Source organism: Eretmochelys imbricata, chromosome 5, assembly GCF_965152235.1.
Source record: "Eretmochelys imbricata isolate rEreImb1 chromosome 5, rEreImb1.hap1, whole genome shotgun sequence".
Taxonomy (NCBI): domain Eukaryota; kingdom Metazoa; phylum Chordata; order Testudines; family Cheloniidae; genus Eretmochelys; species Eretmochelys imbricata.
In genome coordinates, this window is record NC_135576.1 from 119831702 (window position 1) to 119845569 (window position 13868).

The 13868-nt window shown below is 41.5% G+C and overlaps 1 protein-coding gene across 1 annotated transcript in view; it reads left to right on the plus strand.

Annotated features, from left to right (window-relative positions):
- SVEP1 (sushi, von Willebrand factor type A, EGF and pentraxin domain containing 1) overlaps window positions 1-13868 on the plus strand; it is a 150045-nt gene that overhangs the window by 65650 nt on the left and 70527 nt on the right. Inside the window, exons 13-24 of the mRNA XM_077816485.1 lie at window positions 1282-1390; window positions 2574-2765; window positions 3102-3335; window positions 4146-4307; window positions 5241-5402; window positions 6237-6398; window positions 6978-7069; window positions 8466-8562; window positions 9303-9416; window positions 10367-10480; window positions 11955-12156; window positions 12917-13074. Of these exons, the coding sequence (XP_077672611.1) occupies window positions 1282-1390; window positions 2574-2765; window positions 3102-3335; window positions 4146-4307; window positions 5241-5402; window positions 6237-6398; window positions 6978-7069; window positions 8466-8562; window positions 9303-9416; window positions 10367-10480; window positions 11955-12156; window positions 12917-13074 (1798 nt within the window). The remainder of the gene's footprint in view (window positions 1-1281; window positions 1391-2573; window positions 2766-3101; window positions 3336-4145; window positions 4308-5240; window positions 5403-6236; window positions 6399-6977; window positions 7070-8465; window positions 8563-9302; window positions 9417-10366; window positions 10481-11954; window positions 12157-12916; window positions 13075-13868) is intronic.

Consider the following 13868-nt stretch of genomic DNA (forward strand, 5'->3'; position numbering starts at 1 on the left):
ATCAAAGAAAGCTCGACTGCCCCTTTATTCAGCTCTAATGTGGTCACCGCTCCCTTCATTGAGGGGGCAATTCTCCCTTAGCCATGGGAGTGCTATGCCAAGTTCTCTGCACTGCTTCAGCACCAGGTAGGAGTTGCACAAGGGGATTGCAGGTGGAACAGCTGTGCAATGAGGCCTTTGCCTCTTCTGTGTCTTTCGGTGGGGCTTAGACCGATACAATACCCAGGCAACTCGCCTGAAGAGGCTATGGCTGCTAAACCAACCGGAAAAGCTGCAGAGCAGCTCACACTTGGCCTCACAGTGCAGGTGGATTTTACCTCTGCGTCCCCTCCATGCTCAATCCACATTCAGTCCAAATAGTCAGGCTTCAGACTGCATGTAAACTATGGAGATATATCATATCATCTCCGTTCTTCTCCCATCTGTTACCCTGCTGTGGAATTATACCAAATGGGTACAGTGAATTCACTGTAGCGCAAAAAATATTTTCCTCTTTACTTTTATAGCCTATTTTCTTTTGTACAGTCTGATGATATCACATGTTACAATCTACTTTCCCTGTAACACCATCTTTTATTGTCAGGTTTTATTGAGGAGAGACTTACGGTTTTGTTTAGGACTAATAAAATCTCCCAGTAGGATCAAATTACTGTAAATTTCCATTGTTTTCACAGGAAAGCTTTCTTCATCTGCAACCTACTATGATCAGCAGGATTTCAGTAAGACCTCTGTCTATAATCTTATAAACCCACTTAAGCAGACTCCAGTGGGGAAATGAAGCTTTTGAACAATCAGTTGCCCAGTCTAAAAGCAAATAGTTCTGCGCTTTTATAGCACCTTCCTTCTGAGGATCTTACAGAGCTTTACAAACATTAACGAGTTAAGCACCTGCACCAGGGTGGCACTGGAAAGTACTGTTATCCTTATTTTGTAAAATAGAGGCACAGTGAAGTTAAATGAATTATCCAAAGACGCACAGTGCTAGAGCTGGGACTGGGACCTCGATCGCTGACATTCCATTTTGTGCTTTAATACAAAACTATCCTTCCTCTCAAGTGATTTTCCTTATTGTGCATATACTGTTGCAAGAATTCTGACACTGCACAAGTTCCCACAAAGGTGGAAGGAAATCCTGAATGCACAATATTTGAACGGTTTGATCGTAATAGCTATGCAGGATGAAATCTGATGTCAGAGAGCAGGCAAGGCTGGGTGCTTTGTCCTGAGATTAGATTATATATTTGTTTGTTTGTTTAATGGCTTGTCTATTTCTATTTACAGGTCCCATCGTTCTGTAATGATGTCGATGACATTGACTGCAGATTGGAGGATTTGCCACTGAAACATTGCCTAGAATATAATTATGACTATGAAAATGGATTTGCAATTGGTAATTTAATTACGGTGTAGCTTGCTAGCCATAGAGGTTTAGTGTGGTTTAAATACATTTAGCTCTGCTAAGTCATAATATGGTGGGTACATTTAGCTCTGGTAGATTTAAGTATGCTGTGTGGAAGATTTAAAGAAAATAATTACAGAGCCCTTGAGATACTAAACAATTAAACATATTACACTAGCCTGCCTGCCTGTCTCATACACTGCACCTGTAGGGGAAAAGATGACTAAGGTGTCTCAGTATACAAGAACAATAAAACTATGAAACTGTTTGGCTAGTCTTGAAAGCAAAGGGGTTTTCAAAAACCATACGTTTTGAAACCAAAACAGTGACGAAGGAGACAGGATGACTCTGGGAATTGTTAATGTAACTGAGGGAGTCTTTCATTTTTGTCACTGGTTTAAATCGAGCCTGAGATATGTGCACAAGTTTACATATTAGCAGTGAGTAAGGATAACCATGTGCTTAAGACTGCGTGGTTGGAGCCTTGGTTAGTGACTGAAAGTAGTTAGGAGGAAACTATGATGAAATCTCCACTGATGTCTCTGGAATTTCTCCAAATTTACATCTGTGTAGCTGAGATCAGAATTTGGCTCATGTTCTTTAGAGATGATAGTTTCAGAGAACATAATTCCAAGGTTCTGGGGTTAATTTGCCATTAGTTATTTAAAATCTAAATAAAGATGCTCAGTTATATGCAAAGATTATTTATACTTCCATTTTTTTCTAAAAAGAGATGTTGAATGGAACAGGCAAAAGTTCTTCAATTCCAATCATTATACAAAGACACATTACGTACAGAAACACTTATTTAAACAGTCCAGGCCAAATGAATACATGGTACAATTTATAACTTTAGGGGTGTAACACCAGGTATAAATTTGACCCAATATGCTTAATATGGACTGGATAGGTAAGGGGATTGGATGTGGGCCTATTGCCACTAGAGGATTTATATGCGTGAGACCCAGTTCAGCAGTGACCAAATGTGTTAATCTCCCAGCTGTTCAGGCTGCTACATGAAATGAGTGTGAGAGTCTAGTTCCTCCTGGACAGATGCCCACATCTCAGAAACTACTATGGGATAGTACTTGTTGGCACTCTTGGGAATGAACCACAGGCCTGAATGAGCATACAGACAGAACTCCCTTCCTACCACTTTTGCTTTTTCTTGCAGGACCCGGTGGCTGGGGTGCAGCAAACCGTCTGGATTATTCCTACGATGACTTCCTTGACATAGTGCAGGAAGAACAGCTACAAACGCCTCTCTCTGGCTCTGTGAAAACAGCACCATCCCGGGTCAAGAGACACAAAAAACTCAACATTCCAATGACAGATCACAAAATTAAGTTAATATTTAACATCACTGGTGAGGAAAAACTTCCCCTTCCTGTGCCTCCTTTTTAAAATTTATTCTTAACAAAATATTACATTGTTTGCAGTTCATGAAGCCAGCAGGAAATGCAGATCACAGGTTTCTCACTGAGTTTATAGCCACAGTTTCTCACTAGCTCATTTCTTGGGTAGCAGATTTGTGTGGTCAGCACTGTATTTGGTACAGCATGGGTTTGTGTGGTCAATTCCCGTTGACCACAGTAACAATGATCACTGCTTTTTTGGTCCACTCGTATAGACTACTGCGGCCTGAATAGCAATGAAATCTGTAACACACTGTGTATGCATGTGTTTTCTTTTTATATTCTAGCTAGTGTGCCATTGCCCAGTGAAAGGAATGATACTGTGGAATCAGAAAACCAGCAGCGACTTCTTAAAACTCTAGAGACTATCACAAACAGGCTGAAAAGGACACTCAATAAGGAACCCATGTATTCTTTTCAGTTTGCATCAGAACTGGTTGTAGCTGACAGCAACTCACTGGAAACTGAGAAAGCCTTTCTGTTCTGCAGACCTGGTTCAGTTCTGAGAGGGCGAATGTGTGGTAAGCCAAATGCTCTGTACCTCCTGGGCCTTATATCCTGTATATGTGACTTTTAAAAAAAAAAAAAAAAAGGTTTGGGGGAGATATTTGTTTCGGGTGGGCTATTGGCACAGGCATCACAGGGTTGCAGTAGCTGAGACCTGCCAAAGCAATTTATTGTCTAATGCTTTGTGCAGTCTGCTTTCTGAAGGGTGGGCTGCTCCAAAAAATGGCTATGTAAAAAGTACACCTTACCTAACAGTTCTGCTCCCTATATGAACTTGGTCACATTGACTTTCACTGCTGATGAAAAGGTAACTCACAGCCTATCTACTGTCAGCCCTGCCATTCCAGCATAGCTGAGAGAGACAGCATGAGCTGGATGCTATTCATAGAATCATAGAAGAATCATAGACGATCAGGATTGGAAGGGACCTCGGGAGGTCATCTAGTCCAACCCCCTGCTCAAAGCAGGACCAACCCCAGCTAAATCATCCCAGCCAGGGCTTGGTCAAGCCAGGCCTTAAAATCCTCTAAAGATGGAGATGGAGTCAGGGAATCACCCACTCTTTCCTCAGGCAGAGGGAGACAGTCCATTCCTTCCTATTCATCATGAATACAAATGTTTACAAAGTTCCAATCAGTTCCCCCTATGCAAACCCAGTCAGGTCAGTGAGGTTGCACAGATGTCACTGAATCCACATAGCCAAGATTGAGATAAAGTGAGTTAGGCTAAATGGAATTGCCCTGAAATACCAAGAAGAGCATCTGCTTATTGTCAGGTATTCCATGGTTAACGTGTGTTTTATTTTTCCTTCTCTGAAATCCCAGTTAACTGCCCTTTGGGTACCTATTATTCTCTGGAGCATCGCACTTGTGAAAGCTGCTGGACTGGATCCTATCAAGATGAGGAAGGGCAGCTGGAATGCAAAAGTTGCCCATCTGGCAGCTATACCGAATACCTCCACTCCAGGAGTATCTCTGAATGTAAAGGTGAGAGCTCAGCATTCAGAAAATAATCACCTTTAAAGTTTACTTCTAGTGCTTGAAACTACTGAGCACTGCAAAATGTAACTAGAATAGCACCATAGAAAATTAAATGGATGGCTGTGTTACTTTACGGCTTTTGCCTAGATCCTGGCTGCCTCTGTGTGGGTACATGTGGAGAGGGGAGAAGATATCTAGAATGCCATTGCTTGTACCTCTTAAGTGTCAGTGGAACAGGCTGTTAAGGCCAGAGAGAGTGTATGTTGCAGCACTGAAAGGGAAGTGTACACATAGTGCCACATCTTAGTACTTCTCCCTGCCAACATCCTCTACATCTCCCAAGGAATAATACCTCTTGCCACTGTCACTTTTGTGTCCCACCTTGCACCGTTCTGCCTCGAAGCCGGAAGAGAGCTCTCACTTTGCAGCTTGTTTATGATTATAAGGATTGGTATTTTCTAGTTACTGTTGTTTAATTGGCTTTGTTAGTTAAAATATGAATTGCTAACAATAAACAATCTGCAGCCGATTGGAATATACTAAACTATAGCGAGTTTATGTCTTGTAAATACACTATCAGTAATTGATAGCCAGTGGGCTGCAATAGAATTGCATTTTTTTTATTCTGTGCGTTGCACATTTCATTGTACAGCCTGTGGTTTAGATGTGTCCATGAAATTATAGTGAAATAAACAACCCTCAGAATAAATTAAATGCATTTGGAGAGGGGATGGATGCTATGTGCTGTCTGTACTTTGCGAAACATTACATAGAGCACTATCTTCTGGTTTACAAATGTCCTGGTAGCTCTTTCTTTCAAGGGTTGCTTGTCAATATATTATAAAGTGTTACCTTTATTTTTAGGGGACAGGAGACATACTTTCTGTTAGATATCGCTTAGCCTTATGCCTAATCTTTATGTATTATTTTGCCTTTTAGCTCAGTGCCAGCAGGGAACGTATTCACCTAATGGTCTTGAAACCTGTGAGTCATGTCCTCTTGGCACATATCAACCTATGTTTGGATCTAATAACTGCATCGCCTGTCCAGAAAACCTGTCAACAGTGAAAAGAGGAGCTGTGGATATCTCAGCATGTGGAGGTTTGTGAGGACAAGGCCAGTGAAATTCCTGAAAACAAAATGTTGCTAAATACCATCCACTATTGCCCCATTTATCTGACCTCAGGTAACCTGCAGCTCCTGGCTGACTGCAGTGAAGTTATGTCACCCAGCAGCAGTGTACATAATTTTTTGCTGCATATCAAACACCAGTTTGTCTGAAAGATTTCAGAAACGAAGCTGTGCTGTATGCACGCAGAATTCTATTGTAGGCCCTGTGTCAGATATCCAGATGGTTATGTGATAATAAAAACTTCCTTTTTTTTATTTATAGAAAGCACTACTCGATGTTTTGTAACAATCATCCAGGCAATAGCCAATCATTTTTGTGGGTCAAAATCCTGAGGTCCTTGCTCAGTTTTTACTGAGTCTGCTTTCAAAGTAAACTACCGTCAATGGGTTCTGTCTTGGCACAGACCCCTTTGGGGCAATTGCACCCCAAGGGCTGATGGGGAGAACAGTCCACAGTGAGAGTGGATCAGGGAAGAGAATCTGTCTCCAGGTGCTGACCTTGTTGAAAATATGTTTGTGCATTGCAAGGACTGCAGTGTGGGGTGTTTGGTTGAATTTGAGAACTGTCTCCATAGGACAAAGATTACATGGAAACATTTCTCTGGTCTTAGGTTTGAAAAAGAGCTTATTTGGGGCCAGAGTTAACCTGAGTGACCCTTTAAATAAGCACACACTTTGGTTGTGAAATTCTCGTGATTATTGGCCTAGTCTTGTAGGACTGAGGCAAAAACTGCCCTATGATGGTGGGGAAAAGACCATGCACTGGGAGCCAGCAGTCATTAGAGTTTGTTTTGCACTTTGCAGTACCTTGTGCAGCAGGGGAATTCTCTCGCTCTGGCTTAATGCCTTGCTACCCTTGCCCCCGGGACTACTATCAGCCCGACCCAGGAAAGTCCTACTGCTTATCTTGTCCCTTTTATGGGACAACTACGATCATTGGCGCCAGATCCATCACAGACTGTTCAAGTAAGTTGATTAATTTCCTCCAGAGAATGTGACTAAGGGGGGCAGGATCTGGCCCTTAGTGAAAATTGGGTCCATTCAAAGGAAGAATACACCATTCTCCTTCCACAATGTTCGCCGCACATTTCTACCAATGCATCACCCCTGCTATTCCTTTCCTGGATTATCTCTGAGTTATCAGACGCTGCCAGTCACACAAAATTGTGGATGACTGTGTGATATGGATTAAGGTTCCCTGACAGAGCCTAGATAGTAACCCCACTGGAAACAATGAAAGTTTTGCCTTTGGCCTATAAAAACTACCTTGCAGTAGACAGACTAACATGATTTACATGACCATCTAAGCTCTAAGTCAGGACTGGAGAGGAATAAGTTTAAAGAGTGAATTCATCACAGTGCCCCACCCTTTCTTCATTTATTATTGATGTTCGTGTTTTGGAATTGAATAAGTTTTTACTGTAAGTGTGGTATTTATTCCCACAAATCCACTTCCCTCATAGCATTTTTTAAATGCATCAATGCAATGCAGTTAGGGTCTTGTCAAGCTGCATTAACAGCTGCTTTCATAATAATCCTGTTTAGGTTTTGGCTCTACTTTCACAGCGGCCGAGGAGAGTGTAATGGTACCAGTCTCTCCAGAAAATATCAGCAAGCAATACAAAGTCAGCAGTCAGGCAAGGACAAGATTTATTTATTTTTTTAATGATGCTAGCTCTAACGGAAGACACAGAGTGTCGGATGCCAATATTAAATGGCTAATGCCTTCCATAATATAATTGTGATAATGAGTTTATTTGCCAAACTAGGCAGCTGTAGTTACCATGGGGGCTACCTTTATTTGATTAAAGTGATCAAACATCGTGCCTTATAACTCCATAGCTGATAAGTCCTTAATTAACGGCCTTATGCAGCAGAAATAAAAAAACTGTGTTTGCGTTTTCTAATAAGCTCTTCCACTCAAGGGTAATTTAATAGTGATTCACTAAAATATTGTATTTTAAAATTCTACTACAATAATAGAACAGTAGTATTTGGGAGAAGGAGATTTGATCCAGTAAAAAGCAGTCTTAGATTTGGAAGCATGATAACATTAGCCTGACATAAAAATGTCACTAAACTTTTATTTTTAAAAAAACATAAAACCCCCAACTCCTTGCATAAAACCCCCAACTCCTCATCTGATCAGTAGCTCCTATACTGGCGATCAGTGTCTCTTTTATTTGGTTTCTTTTTCATTTTAGTCTTCCAGGAGATCACTTCTGGCTTCCAGGTTCTGGTTCTGAAGTATTTATTTTCATTTATTTGTTTTGATTTATATAAATTTAAGAAGAGATGTCAGACTAGTCAGGTATGACCCAATTCTGCAAATCCTTTCTCCTGTGATTAGCCCTCTCAAAATACATGGGATCACTCACGTGAGTGGAGACTATTCCCAGGACTATGGGTTTGCATGAAAGGCCCCCATTGTTGTAACTCAGAAAAGAGCACTCAGTCTCAGAATCAGGTTGTGAGAATCTACATTACATGAATAAAGTTGGTAAGTGATAAATTAGACCTGAGCTATTAGCTTATAATACGTGCAGTCCACAAACTCAGGCCCCAGTACAGCAAGCAGCTGAGTTTTCCCATTTAAGTCAATAGGACCATTCATGTACTTAGTTAAGCACATGCTTGAGTGCTTTGCTGAAGTGAGGCCTGCTATCAAAGTACAAATAAATAACAATAACTAGAATGCTAACCTCTGAAAAAGTCCCTCTCATGCCACTAGCTCTGGATATTTATTTCTGTATTCTTTAGATTGGGGTGGCTAAAATACAGCCTGTAGGCCTAATGCACTCCACAGTGTGCCCTGACTCACCTCTCCCAGCCATTGCAGATGGCTGATGGTAGGGATACAGTACCAGCCTCTGTGGAGAGGAATGGAGTGGAAAAGAAATGCTAGAGAACTGTGGCATAAAGACTTTTTTTAAAATGCTGCTACATGTCAGTCATTGTTTGATATTTGTCTGTGTAATACACATGGTTGTCTCTCCACCTCTTTGATAACTCTACTGTTCTGATCTGTGACAGGTTTTTCATGAGTGTTTCCTGGAACCATGCCATAATAATGGCACATGCAAACAACTTGGAAGTGGGTACATTTGCATGTGCCCACCTGGATACACAGGTAAAGTGTGTGTATGTTGGGAGGACATTGTTTCATCGTATGAGGTAGTTAGAAAGTTCTCTTCCGAGGAGAAATTATAAAAGAACTTGACACTCCCAGCAGAAAAAGCACATAATATAATTAATGGAAATCACTATTGCTGACACAGGTTATTCATTATTCTTCACATTTTTTTAAAAAAATGAAGAACTGTTCCCTTTGTTGTTGTATGGTTTATCTCAGTGATGGTTCTCTAAGAGAGATTTTCAAAAGGCTCATGTTGGCCTATACTATGCTCCTACTGGAGTTAATGGTAACATCCCCATTGCTTTAATGGGAGCAGCATCAGACCAAGACTGAATATATTTGAAAATCCCACCCCTTGACCACAACTGTGATCAGCAAGGACCAAGAAACTCACACTGCAGTCCATTAATCCCAGTAGGTCTGCCTTTGCATGTATCCATTGTGAGCTCTGCAGTTGCTCCAGAGCAACTGGGTATGTTATATTCCCCAATGATTGTTTTTTTTTAAAGGATAGAAATGTACTAAGTTTGAAGATCTGGAGCTGATCAGCTTGTATTTTATTATTGCCTGATCTGCACTGTACCTTTCTGATAGCAATTGTCACAGGTCTCTGGTAAACTGCTGTGTTTTAAAGCAAAGATAATGGTCTGTAATGCCCTCCGTGTTTCTGAGTGATTTAATTATACTTTCTTTCTGTGTTCTTAGTTGTGATCCTGCTTTGTTTTTCAATTTAGGCTTAAAGTGTGAAAAGGAGATTGATGAGTGCAAGTCAACCCCTTGCCTCAACAATGGAGTTTGCAAAGATGGTATTGGGGTGTTCATTTGCCAGTGCCAACCAGGCTATACAGGTGACAGAAGTGATTTAATTGCTTTATAACTCCTCTTCATAAGGGTATCAGTTACATGTTGCATAAATAAAACAGACCTATTAGGGTTACGCTTATTTCTTCAGTGACTTCCATGGAATTATAACAGTGGTGAATCTGGCCCGTTAGACAGAGAAAACCTTTGGTGTAGGTGAATACTTTGTGAAGTAAAAGGATTAATATTCAAGATGTACTCTGTGTCTGTGTGTGGGTAGTAACACTTCTGTTCTAAAAAAAAAAAGGAATAACAGTGAAGAAATATTAACGAGGCACTTTTGTGGAAAAATGCTAATGAAACCTAATATTGTAAGGCCTTGATTCAGCAAGACAGATGCCTAACTTCAAGCATGTGAGTAATCCTATGGATGCCTAATTGATATTTTTTCATCTTTTCTCTTCGAACAGGAACGTTATTGAAAATACACACACATACATACGTGTGCGCACACCCACTCTCTCTCTCTCTCTCTCTCTCTCTCTCTGAACAGCACTTTTCACATGCTTAAAGTCTGGCACCTGCTTTTGTACCTTGCTGAATCGAGGTCTTAACTTATTTTATCATTAAATTGTTGATTATTGAATAGGTATCCTCCTACTCGTATGCCCAGATCTTTCCACCTGATCAGTCCCTACCCTATATCACATTAGCCCTATAAAAGCTTTTTATATCAATATGAATTAAAATTATACATGTGCGGCTGACTACTTTTTAAACGTTGAGCTCCAAAGTCTCAGTAACTACGTGTATGGATGGGCAACTGTTCACACTGAATTGCATCCTTGAGAGATTTTATCTCCTGTTCTCAATAACCTTTTATGACACAAGAAATATTTTGCCATTATGGCTTTCAAAACCAATCACTACAGGTTACGTACCATGTATGTTTTAAAATACTGTGTAAATCATGGCTTGTAACTATTCTTGCTTGAAGGTTTACTGTGTGAGGAAGATATAAATGAATGCAGGTCCAACCCATGTGTGAACGGAGCACTTTGTGTTGATGGCATCAATGCTTATCACTGCACATGTGCAGAAGGATTCACAGGTAAGCTGTATTTCTTGATTGATTTAGTTTTTATTTATATTAACCAGAAAATATGTACCTTATGCTCACTAAGTGTAATTCAAGATTATCTTCATATATTTGCTATAGGTATGCATTGATCTAGGCATGTGTAATATTTAGATGAGAAGGTGTGGTCTGGTGGCTTCAAGCACGTGACTGGGAGTCAGGAGATCTGGGGTCTGTTCCCAACTTTGTATGACCTTGAGCAAAGAATAATAATATTCACCTTGATGAAATATTTCAGGGTTGATATACGAGTGTTAAATGCTATTGTTGTTGTTTTATTTATTATTTTTAGAGCATATCCATGGGCCAAATCCTCCCCATCGCTATTAGAAGTTGCTTCCCATCCCATTTAGCTCTGCAACTTTCTGTTGTTTTGCGTCATGTTAAAGAATGATTTTCTTCTCCTGGGTTTCCAGATTGCCGCAAAGCTTTGACTTTAAATCTTATGCAGTTTCTGCAACTTTGCATATCTCACAACGTGGAACTTTATGCACAACTAAACTCCTGGATGGTTTTCTTAAAAAATGAAAAGGTTCCAACCTCATTTCCATTGTAGCAATACTTTCTCTCCTCTGTATCTCTCATCATTTACTCAGAATGGTGTCTCAGCTTGTGTGTGTTTCTAATATATCCTTGGGGCCCATCCTGCACTCTTCACACACACAACTTTCTGAGAATGTATGAGTTCATGGGAAAGTTCGTGATGAAAGATCCAGCCCTTAACCTATATTGACACCTGAATATCATTACTTTACCACTTACAAACTGAGGCCTGGTCTACACCGGGGCGGGTATCGATCTAAGTTATGCAACTTCAGCTACGCGAATAACGTAGCTGAAGTCAATGTACTTAGATCTACTTACCACGGTGTCTTCACTGCGGTAAGTGAACGGCTGATGCTCTCCTGTCGACTCCGCCTGCGCCTCTTGCCCTGGTGGAGCACCGGACTCGATGGGAAAGCACTTGGCGGTCAATTTATCGTCTCTAGACTAGACACGATAAATCAACCCCTGCTGGATCTATCGCTGCCCGCCGATCCAGCGGGTAATGTAGACAAGCCCTGACAGATGAGACGTACTTCTTATTTGAAGAGCCCAACTTACTAACAAAGTTGGTAACACTCACTTCTGTACATTCCCAGTAAAAGGGTTTTTTTCAAATGTTGACAAACGTGTAATGAGGGTTTTATTTCTATAACTGTGAAGCTGATTCCTGCATCTCCTCTACAGTTGCATCCAATCAATGCAATATATTTTATGCTGAGGAAAAAAGCCAGCCATTCAGCTAATCTGTTTGCCATTCCCCAAAGAATTCTGTATAATTTTAATTGTCTTCTGGATTTGTCAGAGACACCGAATCATAGAAATTGGTTCCTGATTGTTCCTAACAGATTTTGAATCTTTTAAAATTGAATGTAAACCTTTGCTTTGGTCTCTCTCTTCCCAGGCACTCGCTGTGAAACAGAGGTGAATGAATGCCTTTCAAACCCATGTCTAAACAAGGGCATTTGTGAGGATCGGCTCAGGAGTTTCCATTGCAAGTGCCTTCCTGGGTTTACTGGTGTCTTGTGTGAAAAAAACATTGATGAGTGTCTCAGCAGACCCTGTAAGAATGGGGCCAAATGCAAAGATGGTATCAACAACTTCAGGTGAAAAACTGCTGACGGACTTCCTGTAATACACAAAGCCAGATGTGCTGCAGTGTCTGGGTTTCCCCAAAGATTTTAGCAAAGGCGGTAGGCTAATCTGTCAAGTGATCTCAACACGCACCCCAGTGTGGGAGAAAGGTGGATATTTAAAAAGAAAAAAAATGTGATGGTGTTATTTTAGCTTTTGTTAAGGGCGTGATAGATAGTGAGGAGAATGTGGCGGGGGAGGGGTAGAAAGTGAGAGTGCTGTAGGGTTGCCACCCTTACAGTGGGCAGAAACCTACAGAGTACTGTTTTCCTGAATCAGTTTTCCCCAGGCATGGGGAAGGAGGGGGGACCCTTGGTGTTTTTTAACCTTCTATTATAGCATTGAACAATTTTCATCCATTTGTGTATCCCACATGACCAAGTTTCCTGTGATTGTTGGGCCCGGGGGAACATATGGGCATTGATGGACCTCAGCCCTTCCTCCTGTCTTCTATTTTTATGTTTCATCAAGATGAACCTGGACCAAAAAGTTTATTTCTGGATCCAGATCAGAACTTCTCTGATGTTTATGGGGTGCTCTGCTCTGGCCCATTTTACAGAAAAGGACCAGTTGTGAATTTCGAGGTTCCATAATATTGGGGTGCCTCTCTAATGTTCTGGCTTTTTGTAATGTAACTGGATCTCTAGCGGAAACAAAGAGTGCATCCAGTCCACAGATGTGTGAGCTTTAAAAGTGGCCACAATAGAAGAGTGTTTTTGTTTTCATCCTCAGGTGTCAGTGTGTGACAGGGTACACGGGACTGCACTGTGAAGTGAACATCAATGAGTGTGAACCCAATCCTTGTTTAAACCAAGCAGCCTGTGTGGATGCCTTGAACTCGTACGTTTGTAAATGTCCCCCTGGCTTTACGGGCAGCAGGTGTGAAACAGGTACACGGGACCAGAGTGTCAGCAAAAGGTGGCTTGACAAAGCCTCCGGGCAAGAATTATGCTAGCTGAATTAATACCGTATGGCTTCTCTGCACAGCGGCTGGCAGGGTGGGGTCTCAACCCTGAGCAAAGCCATTGCGAGCTACAGCAGTTCAAATAATAATATAATAATAATTAATTTCAAATGTAGCCTGTAAATACCAAGTAACAGCATGCATGCTAGCAAACGATATTTTGGTAAATGTTTTTCTTTGCTTAAAAGCACACTACCCTTTTTGTCATGCACTATAGGCCTGTGAAGTTCAATTTCGGCCTCTTTCACATGTCCTAGTTATTTAGCTCTTTGTACTTCTGTCACGGAGTGTGGGGGAGTCCAGGCCCTGCACCCCTCTTCCTAGGATTCACTGAGACTCTCAGCCAGCCAGTAAAACAGAAGGTTTATTGGACAACAGGAACACAGTCCAAAACAGAGCTTGTGGGTGCACCCAGGACCCCTCAGTCAAGTCCTTCTGGGGGAGCAGGGAGCTTAGACCCCAGCCCTGGAGTTCCCTGCGTTCCTCCACCCAGCCCCAAACTGAAACTAAACCCACCCAGCTGGTTCCCTGCTGCAGCCTCCGTCCACGTCCACGTTCCTGGGCAGAGGTGTTACCTCCCCCTCCCCCTCAGGTGACAGGCTCTCAGGTCTCCCATCCCCAGGGCACATTCCCAGGTCAACACTCCCCCCTCCCTGCTGCGTCACACTCGTGATGCTGTCATCAGAAAGTCACAGATATTGTGGTAACAAAGGGCTATAC